General features: G+C 36.6%; 1 protein-coding gene across 9 annotated transcripts in view; it reads left to right on the forward strand.

Moving 5' to 3' along the window:
• The window catches only part of CTNNA3 (catenin alpha 3), a 457011-nt gene that overhangs the window by 106624 nt on the left and 334425 nt on the right, over positions 1-15962 (forward strand). Inside the window, exon 1 of one of the 9 annotated variants that reach the window (XM_035330606.1) lies at positions 14454-14477. The exons of the other annotated variants lie outside the window; for them this stretch is intronic. Within the exon in view, the coding sequence (XP_035186497.1) occupies positions 14469-14477 (9 nt within the window). The 5' untranslated portion in view covers positions 14454-14468. Of the gene's footprint in view, positions 1-14453; positions 14478-15962 lie in introns of those variants that run through there. 9 annotated transcript variants of the gene reach the window in all.

Below are 15962 nucleotides of genomic sequence, written 5' to 3' on the forward strand. Positions count from 1 at the left end.
AGTGCCACCTTTGCAAACTCTTCTCTAGCACCTGGTTTGCCAGGAAGCTGTAAGAGATGCATTGGCACTGGTAACATGAAGTGTATTTCTTAGCCCCCTGGGTCTTGTTCTGGTGGTGTATGTGTCCTGGCTGGTATTTGCTTAGCTTTAACAGGATCATTTCCGAGGGCTTCAGTGGCTGAATTCTGTGTAAGCTGTGCATCAAAGTCTATTTCTTGAAACTAGCCCTCAGTGCCTAAACAAGTGCAAAGGAACTTAGGATATACTCCTAACTATTTGAAACACTAGAGGGAATATAGCTTTTTTTTGTTCCTAAATTTGTTTTATTTCTCAGTTATCCTAAGTTTCTAATAAGCCTTAAGGGCATCAAGTGAAATCAAGGGCCTCTTGGTGTCAGTGATAAAATGTAGAGGCTTTTAGTGCAAGCTAGAAACATCTTTTCAGCAGATGCTGCCTTTTACATAAATGGCTACTTTTTGCAGAGGCTGCATCACAGTGAGGTGATGTGACAGATATTTAAGCAAAATGTTCTTTATGCTAATAAAGACCCAGTCTGTCTTCAAGAAGCTTAAGCTTTTCTACTGACAAAATAGTTCAGTCATATAGTAAATAGCAATTAGATTTATAATTAATTATTCTAAAAGGCAGAAAACATTTTTGGGGTATTTCTGAATTATTTATGTATCTTTGTTATTCTCTCTGAATTCTACTCAGAGACATATATTGTTAAAGTATGAATTTGTATTTCAGGACATCAAATAGCAGAAATTACTGCTGTGAATTTGGATAGCTTATCAATGTTAGAATGATACTGCGGTATATGGATAATAATGCATTCATAGGAGCAATCATTTTGTTCTAGTAATAAGCACTTGCATTCTCCTAATGACAGGCTATTGTCATGTCTGTTCGTCCTTCAGAATGGAAAGTTATGGAATATATTCGAGTTCAGCAATACTAACTTCATATTTCTTGAGTTCTGTCTGCTTTCAGTCCCAGTCAAAACAGGGATATGCACTCATCTGGGTGATCAGAAGGGATAGGAGTTGTGATTGAGTGTGGGTTAAAGTGAGCTGTAGTGAGCAGCGACTAGGATGACAAGCACAGCTTTTTCTGCCTTCATTAGTAGGGATACTATGTCTGAATAATTGTTCTGCACCATAACCTGTGCATTTGAATAAAGATCCCTAGTTATTCAGACAAAGCTGAAAAATGCTTGGTGAAGACAGATTGGGCACACTGATGGTGTGATAGCTGTGTTCTTGACTTAGTTTCCTCTTTCGGAATGTTGTTTTATGAAATTGGAGCTTTATTAGCTTCTCAGTGTTTTCAGGGTGTTGGTTGGGTGTATAGCTGCATTTTCTTATTCAAGCTTGGCTAGTATGCTGTATGCCTTTCCTTGTAGCTTGTGATTTCTTTCTTATTTGTTGTGTGTTTCAAAGCCATCTGTTTCTTAGCTAGGTTTTTATGTTGAAATTAAGTAAGGCACGTGATGTCAGTAAAATTGTTTGCATTGTTGTTGCCATTTTTAAACTTTCTGTGAGTTTTCAAGGTTTGTATCTTAAAAAAGAGTTTCAAGTGGAAATCTGAAAGATTTATATCAAAATATTTCTGAAAACAATATATATATATACATATATATATATATTAAATAAACATACCAACTTGATCCAGGCTTGAATAATATGTCCATACCACTAAATAACTGATTTTGTTAAAAATATTTCATAGAGTGTTTCACACAAAACTCACAGGAACATGTGACTGTGCAAACCAGCAGCAACTCAGAAATTTAGTCTGTAGTTTTGGAGGTCCCTATGCTTCTTGTGCCACAAGCAGGGGCTGCTGCTTGCTGTCCCACTGTTGCACCATATGTGCTGAGTGTGGCGTAGAGCAGAGCGCCATGTCATCCCTGCTCACCCCAGGGGTGGTTTCAGCCTCCTGTGAAGACATTTAAGAAAATAGGAGAAACTTAATGATGCATTTTCCTTGGAAATACAGCTGTGGAGCTTTATTTCTGGGGATTCCCCGAAAGTTGTCTGAAGCCTCGTGCTTCACCACAGGTTTGTGTCCAGAACTTCTCGATATGAGAGACATTTGGATTCGAGGCATGCTTGGATCTGAGAGTATGAACTGCAGCATTGAGGATGGGACCAGACAACCTAGGAACCCTGATAGTACAGGGATACCTGAGACAGGGAGTGAGCTGAACCATGCTGAGCTTTCCAAAAAAAGATATGCAGCACAGAGCCATGTATAGCCATGTATGTATATATATGTATATAGCTGTGCATAGCCAGTCTAGCGGTGGGAAAGATGAAAGCTGACACACCGGGTAGTTGTTGGAAGTTGTGCAGTCAAATTGTAATTGCTGTCTTGTTCCTGGAACCTGAACACTGGAAACTTAAAAACAGAAAACATATGGAAAAACAGGTGTGTACTGATGGCTTGGTTCTGGGCCTTACTGTTTATCTTGACTTGTGAATTTGAGTGCTGTGGAGTACAAAGGCCTTGCTTTACTCTTGTACCGAGTGCTTGTCACCAGCAGCTTCAGGTCTGACCCACTGGCTTTGTAAAGACTGCCAGTTACTGAGAATATTTTGTTTAGTATGTCACGGTCATGCTTACTCTTTTGGAATGGAAGAATTTATAGATACCTCAAAACTTCATGTTACTTGCGCTTTATGCTTTGCTGAAGATTTTTAGCACTTTTCCTGGCTAGAGAGAAGACAAGACATTTTGGTTTGTAGTCACAGTGGTGCCATGTGTCTTGCATTTAAGCCAATTACTCTTGCCCTGAGCAGTGGATTTTTCATTTCAGTGCTCATAGGGAACATTTGTGGTAGTTCTGGAAATTGCAAAAAGTCCCCTGAAAGAGTTACTTCAAGTTGAGGAAAATATTTTGTTCAGTTTAAAAAGGAAATGTTTCATGATTTTTATTTAGAGTATTGATTGCCCCCTGGTCTTTGTTAGATAATTGCATCTGTTGGGAGTATTTCCCCTTATTTATCTGTATCTAATAGCTGCAGAAAAATGGATTAGAGATAGTTAGTAATACGCATGTGAAAAGATCGGTGCTCCACAAATACTAAATTAGGACACAAAGTGATATCTCTTATGGCAGAAAATTCACACACATGAATCAAATAAGCAAGCTCATGAAAAAGCTCCAGACAATTTTGAATCTGCTACAGCTCTTTCTAGTAAAGCTTGCATTCTCCATTCCCGTATGGGTTCCACTAACCTCTTTCTGTCAGATGGGTTTATAGCCTAATCTAGATCACTTTGCTTGGCAGAGCCATTACTATTGAAAAAATAAATAATGTGAAAAAACAGATGATTTGCATTTATGTTTTGGAGTAGGGGTGTAGTGAGCACTCTTAACATGAATATTTTTGACGGTATGCTGAAAATGCACCTGGAATGTAGTATTTACTTCATGAATACATTTTTAATGACTTATTACACTAAAATCTCATGTCAGAACCTGCCAAATTGTGTTTATCATTCTATAGAGAACTGCTATGGTGATGTATATTAAACTTCTGTTGCAAGAGGAGTTCTTGTCAGGTATCAAAAGTATTGCAACCAGTCCACAGATTATATGCTGGTAAGTCTCAATATGTATATTTTACTGTTTTTACACCATTTGTCACTTTTTTCTTGTTTTTATTTGCTGTTGGTGAAACCCCTGGAAGGACATGATGAGTTAAGCTAAGTCACGAATGTCATTATATAGAGCTGTGACGTCTTCCTGAAATCTTTTTTTCCTCTACTTCTATGCTGGCACACGTCCAAACAGAACTTGATTCATGTCTTTCTGTAAAAAGAATGGATTAAAATGTTCTTACTTCTCTGTTAATATTCAAACTTTTTCAAAAACTGTTATTCTAGACAAGTTTGGAAGTCATGTATAGCAAAATGTAAACTACATAAATTTCAAATTTATATACACAGTGTGATGTGTGGGTGGAAAGTGTCACTCAGGTTTTTCTTATTCAGGGTTTTTTAATAACTTTATCGAATATGATGTCTTCAGGAAAAAAAAAGATTAATTCCAGCAAAATTGATGTGCCCATATGGCACATTATGCTGGCATTTATAGAGGAAAACATGTAGTTTTCATAATTCTCTTGCTGACATTGGTTGAGTACTTAATTAAGTTGACTTTTAATACTCCTGTGGTGGGTTTCCATACATATTCTACGGGTAATTGAAAACTATTTTTCTAATGTTACTTTGTCAATCGGTTAGTTTTAAAGTAAAATTAGATATGAAATATTCAGGAAAAAGATTTTAGTGTGCTTAAAAAACAAAAGTAATCTAGTGAATTTCCTAAATAAATTTACAGTTAAAAATAAGCTGCAGTTAAATTCGTCTGTTTATATGTGGTCTGACAGAATTTGCAGTAAACTGGGATCTATAGACATGAGCTAGAGAAAGATAATGAAAGATTTTCTGTTCTTAAGCCCCGTTTTTCATTTAACGGTTCTGTGCCAAGCTATTTCTAGGATTAATCAGATCTTAACTTAAGGCTTGCATTGAAGTAATGTAGGGTGATGAGCGAGTCATGGCTCTGTAGAAGATGATTCATTACAATAGTAATTTGAATGCGGTATACCCGACAGCACTGGAAATACAGCAGGTTGCTGAAGACAATTTTTTTTTCAAGGAACCTTCAGTAGCATGCCATTTTCTCAGTTCCCCAGCTGAAATAATTTCTAGATTATGATAATCAATAATTCATAATCAATAATCTTGATTATGATAAAAAAAGCATTGCAAATGTATATTACAAACGTTTGTTATCTGAACATCCACCTAGCTGTTTAACTTACAAGATTTTTTGTATCAGTTTGTGCTAAATTGCAGACTTCAGTATGTGAAGTCTGTCCTGAAGTAAGTTCCAAAGTCTGTGCAACTTCCTACGTGTCCCTGCTGGCTTCAATTAATATACATTTTAATGCATTTTCTTCTAACAGAAGATTGAAAGGTCTTCTAGTAATGAGGGCAGGGCAAGAAATTAGATAGATTTGAAGTAGTAAGAATATTCTCTTGTATTATTGTAATGGTGACTAATATGCACGATCAGAAGACTGAAAAAGTAAACAGACAAGTAAAGTCTCATCATCGTATTATTATTAACAAAAAAATAATGTCAAGATCAACTCTACTCAAAAAGTGCCTCTTGTGGTTATTTTCTAAGCCTATGGTGCCAGTTGGCACATTTTCCTTCTGTTTGAGTATGTGAAGCAAATAAATGTCTCAAATCAGACAGCTGCAAAGCTTAGTAGAATACATTAAATAAAGTAAATCATTCTAATTGCTCTATAGATTGGAAAATCCTTGCTATCTTAGGTTATTCTAAATTCTATCGATTGTTTCATTACCAGAATCAAAAATTAAAGCAAACTTATACAAGATGAATTAAAAAAGGATAGGGCAGCTACCTAACCAGAGGCTGTAGTCAGCAATAATCTAGGATTATCTGTTCTATTTGATAGCAATGTTTCTAGTTTTTTTCAAAACCTTAATATTGTATAGAAAGAATTACCAGTCTGTAAAAGGAGATAACTGTTGAAGGAATTCCTCCTGCTCCTTCCCTACAGAATATATTTAGCTTTTTCCTGGAGAAGCAAAGACTAGTAATGAGTTTGAATGCAATGTAATAGAAGAAAATAAAAACTTTAAATAAGCAACCACTTACTTAAGCAACCGCTCTTTAAATGAGAACTCCTGTGCTGAGCAATACGTTGTCACACAGCAGCAAAAAGTATATCTTGGCAAAGAAGTCTCATCTCTGTCTCAGAAGGACCTGAGACAGTCCCTTTCATGATGGAGGGCAGCTCTGCATGAGTCTGCGTGTTGCGTGTGACACGGGAATGCCGGGCAGGGGTCATGAAAGAACTGGAAAGTGTTTTTCATAGCATTAATTTCTGTGCTTCTCCTCCAGCTTCTCCACTCTTCCCATAGCGGGCCAGCAACCATCTTCTGGTGACATTAGCAGTTAGCTTTTTGTCTGAGGGAGGCTCTAGGGTCCTTATGGAAGCATTTGAAGACATCTGCCCTGGGACACAGCTTGAATGTCAACAGCATGGCATGACTGACTCTGGTAAGGCATCTCTCTGGTTCCTGAGGGGTGAGACACACCTGGCCAGATGATGAAGGAAAGGATGAGGTTAGAAGGTGGCAGATGACATTCCCTTGAGCATGATTTTGCCAGTTCAATTTCATTCAGTATCTGGGGAAGGGTTGGAATACAAAAGAATCTGCTAGTAGTATTTGTATATATACTGAGAGCTTGATTCCTTGTGATCTCTTGGCATGGAAGTATTATATTTAACAGTGATTCAGCTGATCATAGTAGCAGGAAATTTTTACCCTATCAAATTTATAACTACATTAGAAAGATTTATCTAAATTTAGTATTTTAGAATCCACTTAACAATTTGATATCCTATGATCTGTTCATGAGCTGGAACTTAAATACAACTGAGAAAAGATTGGAATTTTGCTGTACAAGATTAAAATGAAATATTACATTTGTGTAATAACTGAGCTATTCTTTCATATTTTTTCTGAAGAAAGCTGCTATGCACTGTAAAAAAAACAACTCAGCGATAAAGAAAATACTGCTTGTATTTGGTTCTACGGCAGAAATTCACAATAATTTACCAGTGTTAGTGTAAAATGCAATAAATATTAGTATTTAATATTTAACATTGCTGTTAGTACTTTATGTTTAGTATTTATGTATTTTAAGAAATGTCAGAATGCCTGTTCTTAATGTTTTTGTGCAAGAGGCAATAATACTGCTTTGCTTTCTTTTGGCTCTGGGAGGACTGATTTACCTAATGTTTAGCCAGGCAGATGACACTTTGCTAACAGCTTCGGCAGAGAAGCAGCCAGCTTGACAGACCTCATGTGATGGCTGGGCGTGCTGTTAAATGTTGATGCTCTCGGTGTATTCTGTATGCACTTGGTATTATGCTATTTTAAAAAATGGGGTAACAAGGCAGTTATAGACCTACCTGTTGTGGGTTTCAGATGAAAGCTACCTGTATAGTTAATGGTTGATGTATGACAGACTGGAATGCAAGACAACACAGACTTTGTATTTGCTTCTTTTTGGGCAGAAATCATGTAATTATAAGACATAAGGGAGCTTTGCAATTCTTTCTGAATTTTTTACTGGAGCTTTAGGCACAAACTGATGGATTTATTCTGGAATAGGCTGTAGTTCATTTATCTGCTCAACTTGAAGAAGCTTTTTTCTTTTTTTTTTTCTTTTTTTTTTTTTTTTCTTTTTCCTTTTATTTTATTTTACATGAGTTTTGGTGGCTATAAAGGAAGAATAGCTTCATTATGTATTGAAATGGCTTTTTCCCAATTGGCCTGAGAATCTGAAAACATACTATCAAATGTCACTATTTTATGTGATATATTTCACAGTTTAAAGCACAAGTTTTTTTCCGGAGTTGAAATTAAAATTGCCGACAGTAAGGAAATAAAATGATTGATGGACTGTTTACAGTTGACCAGCTGCTAATGAATTCAATATCTTGTTGGCTTGTGCTGAAGTAATACATAAAGCAACCTCGAAAATAGCCTCAAGTTCCTAAAAGTACAAAAAAGAAAAAATTAACTTATTCTGACGCTTTTGATCTATGGACTGTTATATAAGCTGTGACTCCTGTTGTGCTGGGATGATGTGATTGATGGTATCATTTTTGCTGTTTGATTGTTTACTATTTACTGACTGTTATTGTATGTTATATTTTGGCTCAAGGCAGGGAGAAAGGTTGCTTATTTTCCTTTTTGGCCTCTGTAACCTCTTGTTCAGGTGAAGCTTTCCTGAAGGAAGGAAGAATACACTTCCTTTGAGCATGGCTGAGCATGCTCAGCTGAGATAAAGGTCAGGAGTTTCCTGAGCTGAGAACTGAGGATCTCTTGGAGGAGACTTCAGAGAAAAAAGATACTGTTTTCTCTGGATCTGGTGGGGTTTATGTACAATTTTTGCATCTTAAAAAAACAAAACAAAACAAAAAAAAAATGATGAGAATACTTAGCCTGATCACGAGCTTAAAGGAAAGGGTACATGATGAGCAGGGGGAGGGGATGGGCTAACTGACACTTAGACTTTTAGTATCTTTTATCCAGCAGGACAGAGTTTTCACCCTTTTGGAATTGTGTTGCAATAAAGCATAGCTTTAGTGAGTCAAAGCCTTTTTGTTCCTCATAAGGAGGAGGTGGAGAAGGCTCTGTTTCAGTTCTGGCCAAGAGGGGACCAGTCTCCTGTGGCTCCTAATAGCAACTTCTCAGTGACTCGCTACTTAAAAGTTGTTAAATCTCTGTCTTGATGAGTTGGTTCTTTCAGTATGAAAAGGAATGAGTTGCCCTCTCATCAAATATGCTTTCAAAGTATAGGAAAAATCTCAGGTGTTTGCAGACAAGTATCTTATTGTATGCTTGGCTCATGTGAGTCAGGCCGTTGCTTATCTCAAACTGTGCTACGTAAAACACTCATTCTTATCTCTGCTGCTGAATCGCAACCATAAAAGGGCCAAAATCCCATTACTTTTAAAGGTCCAATCTGCTGAAGCTGATGGTGGAACTTTGACTAACATTAGTAGAGACAGAAAGTCATCTTGTTTCAAGTAGTTAAGCTCAGCTCTGTGGATATCAAAAGGAGAGCTGCGTAGCATCGGGTAATTTTCTTTAAGGAGTCTTTTCTGCTTTTTAAAGAGTGAGATTTGTGCTGAATGCCATGCTTTCCATTGTTTCCTATATTGAAAGACACCCATGTTTATTGCAATGTCTTATACTTTCTTTGAAAAATATACTTCCTATTTTTTTTTAAAAAAAAGTCTTGTTACTGTCCCTTGTTTATATGAATAGTGTTCTAGTGTTCTCTTTGTTTTCACGTTTCCTCTATGCCCTTTTTCTATTTTCTTTTTCTACTGATACTCGTGCTGCAAGATGGAAGAATTCCTGCTGAAGCTGAAGGAATTTCATTACTTCTGCACAGTGTAGAAGAAATTTAGGCTTGATCTAGAGTTTAAGCTAAACAAACTAGTAAAAGAAAACTTGCATAAAATGTTGTGAATTCATCCTGTTTTCTGCACTCCTTTTTTTATCAATGTTTTCTTGCTGATGATATTTCTGACCATAACCAGACTCTGTATGTCTCTTTTGGCCTCAAACTGCGTGTAACCACTCAGAGTCTATGCTGTTTGTCCTTGTAGGAAGCCTTATTACCCACAGGCAAATGTAATCTATCATCTTTTCCTTGAACAGTTCCCCTTTTCCCTCTACCCCAAAAGAAATCAGAAAAGATTTATAAGGTTCTGCAACCCATGAAGTCTGCTTCATCATCCTTAAATAAAGTATATCTGACTGCAAAGCTATTATTTTTATATGAATTTTGGGAGCAGGGTATTTTACCTTTTCCTGTGTGCTTTTACTAAAGGTAAGATGCATTTTTAAAAAAACTGTTTGTTTTGAGAGTTATTACTCCAAAATAAAAGCCTTTTCTTTTGACATTAAAAAAAAAACAAAAACAAAACACGAATGTATCTACTTTGAGGTGTCCAAACAGAATGAAGTATTCAAGCTGAAAAGAAAGATACCACCAGTTCCCATAGTAGTGTCTTCAAGGTTCTACTATCCTATCCTTCTGATGCAACATAGCATCTTACTCAACTTGTCTACCTCATCTGCCATGGCAGTAAAAATGTGTTGAATGTAGATGTCATTGTGTTCACTACTCTTCCCCCAGAGGATTGCATCTGATCAATGTAAATGAGCAGTTTAATCTGGGCTTTCCCATTGTCATTACTTCTGCTTATTTGTTCACATGAATCTGTTACCATACTGGCCAAATAGTGAAGTTTTGTCAAGTTCTTTGTAGTTATTCACGGCTGGATCTTTGTTCAATTCTTTTGTATGCTTCTCTTACTGTTTTCTCTCCCATCTTTCCTCATTTTTGGATATTGTTCCACCCCTTCTCTTTAGATAGAATGATATTTTTACCTAGTTGGATGTATTTCCTAAAGTTCTTGGCATAGACGGGTATGTTTTTCAGTGAAACGCTGATTCATTTTTGGACAGCTTTAAAGGAGATTATTGCTTTTCTGCCTGAGTAATAGCTGCGTGGATCTCAAGAGTTGTTATTGGTAGTTAGCGCTGTTCATTCTCATTCTTAATTGCTGGTTTCCTTATTTATCTCTTCAGTTCTGTCTGTCAGACATTAAACTTAGGAAAGGAGCAACTCACAGCATTTCAGCTTAGTTGTCTAGTTGATGCTGCAAGTCAAAGATTTACCTTTTATAATGTTTGCTTAATTTTTTAATTATTTTCTGAGGTTACCTTTGTCGACTAGTGTTGAAAAATGTGTGGTTAATGGGAAAATACACCCCTAAAGCATAGCAGACCTCTGACTGCTTTTGATAGGCAGCATTATATGTGCTCATTGTCCCTTGTATTTGGATTAATTTTCATATGAGCAGTACTTCAGTGTCCTTACATTTTCAAAGCTGTTTTTAAAAAACAATTGTCTTCCATTTATTTTCCATTTCTCTGTGTTTCCCTAAACTCTTAGATGAAACAGGTCAATAACAATAACAATGGATTTTTAACAAAGAAATGTTGATACGTTTATTTGCCTTCCAAATCAGAAAATTGTGATGTAAATGTTTGTGTATGGTGGCCATGTCTGCTTTTTCTCTGTGGTCAGTTACTCCTTCCAGTTCATGTCTATAAGGCCAGCTTTATCGCTTATCGATTTACATTTGGATGCTGTCCTTCTGATTATCCAGATACACAGAAGATATTTAATACAACAAAAATTGGAAAGAAAATGTTTTTCATTTGTGAGGAAGGCAGAGGTCTGTTTCATGATCATGTTGATTGCTTCTGTGTCTTCAGTCTAGATTTAAATTTAATAATTCCCATTTCTTTCTTACATAGCACTTTATCAGCCTGTACCTCCTTTTAAAACCCACCCTTAAATATCTTCTGTATTAGATCTGCATTGTTTTTTTTTTTTTTGGCACATGTATTTTGTTCCTGCAACGTGATTTAGTTGCATCCAAAATGCTTATATCCCCTTTCTTTATATCTCTTCTTAGAAGTGACATGTAATTATTTCTGCATTTAAATCTGCATTTCAGGTTTTAGCTATCAACATGAGCGTCTTATTCCAGTAACTGTTGTATTTTTGTGGTATGAGGATTGTCTCTTCACAACTGCCTCCCCTGGAATTTTGTAAAAGAAAATCTAAAACACAAAATCTTTCAATAGGCCATTAATGCTTACTTCCAAAAGCAGAAATGAATTTGTTCTTTCTGTAAAAATAATTTGATTTATAATAAGTTTTTTGCATATTATATGAAACAATCTTAGAATGTGATTTAGTGTAAATCATCTGAAATAAGTTTGTAATCTTGAGTTTCTTTTGCTAAAGAAGAGGTGGAAGTTCAAAAATCCTGAGCCAAAATGCACACAGGTAGGGAATGAAAGAGAACAAGCACCGAGGAGTCAGGTGGCAATTTACATTTCACTTGTCACTTGAAATTCAAATGATGAGATTGATCCTGCAGTGCAGAACAGAGTCAGATTTTATGCTTGTTTGGGACCAGTTACCTTCAGCACAAATCCTTGTAGGTTCAAGAGGTCTTCTGCAGAAATATAACAGAAAGCTTCAGGGAATGAGTAGCTTAGAAATGGCAGCATTTAAGCGAGGGAGTTCTAAAAATTGTGTTGGTCATTTCACATGCACAGTATCTGTCTTTTTGAAAGCTTGAAATTTTGGAAAATACCCTGCTTTCTTTTGTTAGATCATCATGAGACTTTCAGTCAGGAGTATAACCTGTACAGCCTTTGTCAAAGTAACTGGGACATCTTGGCGTAAACCTGCAAAGTGTACAAGTAGCAATTACAGTCATTTGGAAAAGGAATTAAGGGAAAAGTCTAAGCCAATACTAAAAAGCTGCTTGTGAAGAGAAAACGATTAATTTGTTTTCTGTTGTCAGTGTGGATGTGAGAACTAATAAAGGGCTTGCATCGTAGTTAGGGAGATTTAGGTTAGGCATAAGGAAAAATATTCTAATAGGAAGAACATTTAAGTGTGGACGTGGATGGAGATTCCATGTTCCAACCTCAAGATACTGGAGATTTTGAAAGAAGTAACAGAAGCATCTATCACAGTAAAGTTGATTTTACTTTCAGATAGGGGGGACATCATCTTCATCCCTTTCAGTTCCTTTAATTTTTTTTTTTTTTTTTTTTTGTAAACACTTGATGAGAGTGGAGTCAGAATGCTTTCTGCTGAGATCTGTTATGCATATGTATTTAACGCTTTAGGGTGTACAGAGATACAAAAACCCCTCCTGACTTGTGTTGTGGTAGAAAGAAAAACTTGATTTTTGTTTGCATGTGACAGCATTAGCACGTGAGTTTGTGAGTTTGCATTTGTAGGATCTAGTGATGAAGTAAACGGCACTTGAATCAGACAAACTGTAGTGTGTGCTCAGTAGGCAGCAAACCTGTTCAGTTCTGGAAATTGATACCTGAGAGGTATTTAACACTTCATTTAAACTCCAGCGCCTCAGACCAAATAGTTTTTTATTTATTGCATTCTCAGTTGTGGCAATCAGAACTTGGAGAAAGAGGCAAAATTCAGAAGAGTAAGGAAAAGAAAACTGAAGTGTCTAGATAATGCTTCAGCATTAGACAAGAAAAAAAAAAATCCTCTTCCTGAATCTTACTCATGTAGTTAATTATACCATTGATAACTGTATTTTTTTCCCTTCCTGAAAATGAGAATAAGGCCTTTTCTTATTGAAGTCTAGACTAATCATGTGAATTAAAAGTTCTTTACATGTAAAGATCAAGTTACAAACAGCAAAAGGTAGAAGACACGTGCATCTTCATTACTAGAAAAATAAATCAGTTTCAATATTTCATTTGAATGAACAAATGAATACAAAATGTGTCCAATACGAATGGCTCAGTTAGTCTTTCCCTGCCTCATTTATGACACACTTTTTATAAAACTACTGAAATTATTGAAGTACATAGTGCTAGAGGGACACATCATTTGTTATTTATGAATGTTCTCATCCCTAGCTGATGGGTTTTTGTTCTCTAAGAAGCACAGAAATTGTATAAAGAAAGCCTAAATTATTTGACTTTGAAATATATTTCATTGGTGCAATTACTTTGGGATTAGATTGTAGATAGAGCTATTGCTGAATTGTATCCACCGTAAAATTTGTTTCTTAAAAAATACAGAGTGAAAAGTACTCTCTGAAATCTGGAAAAACTGTGTTCTTATGTAACTGAACATTTTCAATTCCTTCAGTGTTCATTTCAATAACGTTCATTCTGTTTAGGTCATTTGATATTAATAAGGCTGTGATGATGATCCCAAGAAATTCTATATTAATGCAACATTAATTAACACTCACTTGTAAATTGCCACCATTGCTTGCATTGTGGCTGTAGGAGGGGTGACACTGTCCACCATTACGAGTGTATTAGGTCTTTAATGGAACAGGACTGGATGTAATGAATTCCATGTTGCAGAGCCATTTCCCATTACACAGAAGGTGCTCTGTTGTAGTGAGCCTTCTAAAGAGACAGTTTTAAGAATGATTTATTTACATACAAAATTGATGTTGATAAAGTAGACTCAAAGCTCTGTGCCATGTGGGATTTTCACAGTTGTACATGCTGCACTTCAGCTCCACATAAAAATTCTCAGCAAGGTTCTAGTGGCAAAATGTTAATTCCTGAGGTGTTCATTAAAATAACATTAATCATGAACTCTGATGATGTTCAAGTTGATTTATTCTGAAACTTTATAATTAAAATTAATCCGTTTCTATAATTAGAGCAGGAGGATGGAATTTGGCCTTGTTACGTTAGGACAGCACTATTAATTCACTTAACTGTTAGAGATTTTCTTAGGCATTTAGTAAGCATCTGCTTTAAGTATGGATCATACAGTCAAACCCGTAGAGAAGAAGAGGTTCACGCATGTATTTCTGTGCTGGAAATTGTTCTGCAGTGCTTGGTGAGAAAGTTTTTCAGTTTGTTTGTTTACCATTGTGATGGACTTGAGAAAGCTGAAAAATGATTCTCCTTTCTGGTGAGATGAATCTTGGTTTTAACTAACTCCCGGCAGGAAATCTGATAATTAAATCTGTAGGGTATCAGATAACGTCTATGCTTTAGATGGCCGGATGGATATTCAAACTACCTGGAAGTCGTCCGTTTGTCATTACTAATTACACAACAATCATATTTCTTGGTCAGAAATGGAAGTGGAAAAATATTTTTATTAGGCTACTCTATCGTTCGTTGCTAGAACAAAGAAAAGAGGTGACTTTTATTTCAGATACTTGTGCTCAACTTCATAGTAGGTGTTTCAGCCCGGTAAACTGCTTTACAACTGCAGTCCACTGATGGATGGTGTGAATTGCTGCTTGATGATTTATGTTGAAAATGAGCTATTTATTATTATTTATTTATTGATAGAGGTTACACTATTCATCAGTTGTATTTTTCAAGCATAATAAGTTTGCCTAGTTCTCTTGATAAAATGCTTTACCAGGCTCTGGTATCACTTGACTGCTGCTGCTAGCTACCTCTATTTCTGTTTTATGCATCTTATTTCAAATCGAAATGCTATATGAAAGTGACCTTCTGTAAATAAATATTTGACCCTACACCTACAGGTTCAGCCTGTTTTCTTCTTGCAAATTTATAGCTTATAACACTGTTTTTTTAATTTTTTTTCTACATATGATAGGTCTTTGTTTAGACTGCATAAGTGAAGCATTTAGTGTTTCTGTGTGCTGTATATAGCTGGCAATAGTCTCTTGGAAAGCCAATGTGCATACACCTAAAGTAGGACCTAAAGAGTAAGTCCTTGTCTGGGTTAGCTCTGTGTGGATTATTTTTCTTTAGTATAAGTTAGGGAAGGTACCTACCTGTCATCCACTGTCCTTGTGGACATAGGTCTTGCTGAGAATAGCAAGTTTCAAGTTGATGTAGTCCATGAAAAAAACAGTATCCAGTGATGCTTACAGAAATGCATGTTTTAACTCTTCACGTTGGCGTGGATATTCTGCTTCTTTCACTTAGTTCGTCCAGCTTTGAGAAGAGGAGATGAAGGGAGGCCTCATGATGGTCTGTAGCCCCCTTACGAGGGGAGCGGAGGGGCAGGCGCTGAGCTCTGCTCTCTGGGGACAGTGACAGGACCCGAGGGAACGGCATGGAGCTGGGACAGGGGAGGGTCAGGCTGGGGGTTAGGGAAAGATTCTGCACCCAGAGGTGGTCGGGCACTGGGACAGGCTGCCCAGTGCAGTGGTCATGGCACCGAGTCTGTCTGAGTTCAAGACGTGTTTGGACAATGCTCTCAGACACATGGTCTGAGTTATAGGTGGTCCTGTGCAGAGCCAGGAGTCGGACTCAGTAATCCACGTGGGTCCCTGCCGACTCAGGATATTCTGTGATTTAAGCCCAAGGATGCCGTGTGTGTTTGTCAGAGCACTTGAAAGAAATATTTGATGTCAAAGAGTCCAGCTGGGTTAGAGAGCCTGAAATTGGTAGAGATAATACAGCAGAGCTGTGAGGTGCAAAATTGCTCCTACTTCTGTCACCCTGCTTTTCTACCAGTCTCTTATTACTGGTCTAAAACAACAAGTCTTTCAAGAGAGGTCCAAAACAAACCACAGTCATTAATGAATGCTTCATTGCTGAGGGAAAGTAACAAAAGGAGAAACATTTGTGTTACGTGAATGTGTGTATACACAGTTGTGCTTCTTTACCCAGTTTTATCAGAAAGATTTTGTCTTGACGTGAGAAAATATTTTTCATGCTTTTATCGAGCAAATTGATGGCTCTAAGTTCACTAGAGTGCCTAACATGGAAAATACTCCTATCACATTGTTCTC

Source organism: Oxyura jamaicensis, chromosome 6 (genome assembly GCF_011077185.1).
Source record: "Oxyura jamaicensis isolate SHBP4307 breed ruddy duck chromosome 6, BPBGC_Ojam_1.0, whole genome shotgun sequence".
Lineage (NCBI taxonomy): Eukaryota > Metazoa > Chordata > Aves > Anseriformes > Anatidae > Oxyura > Oxyura jamaicensis.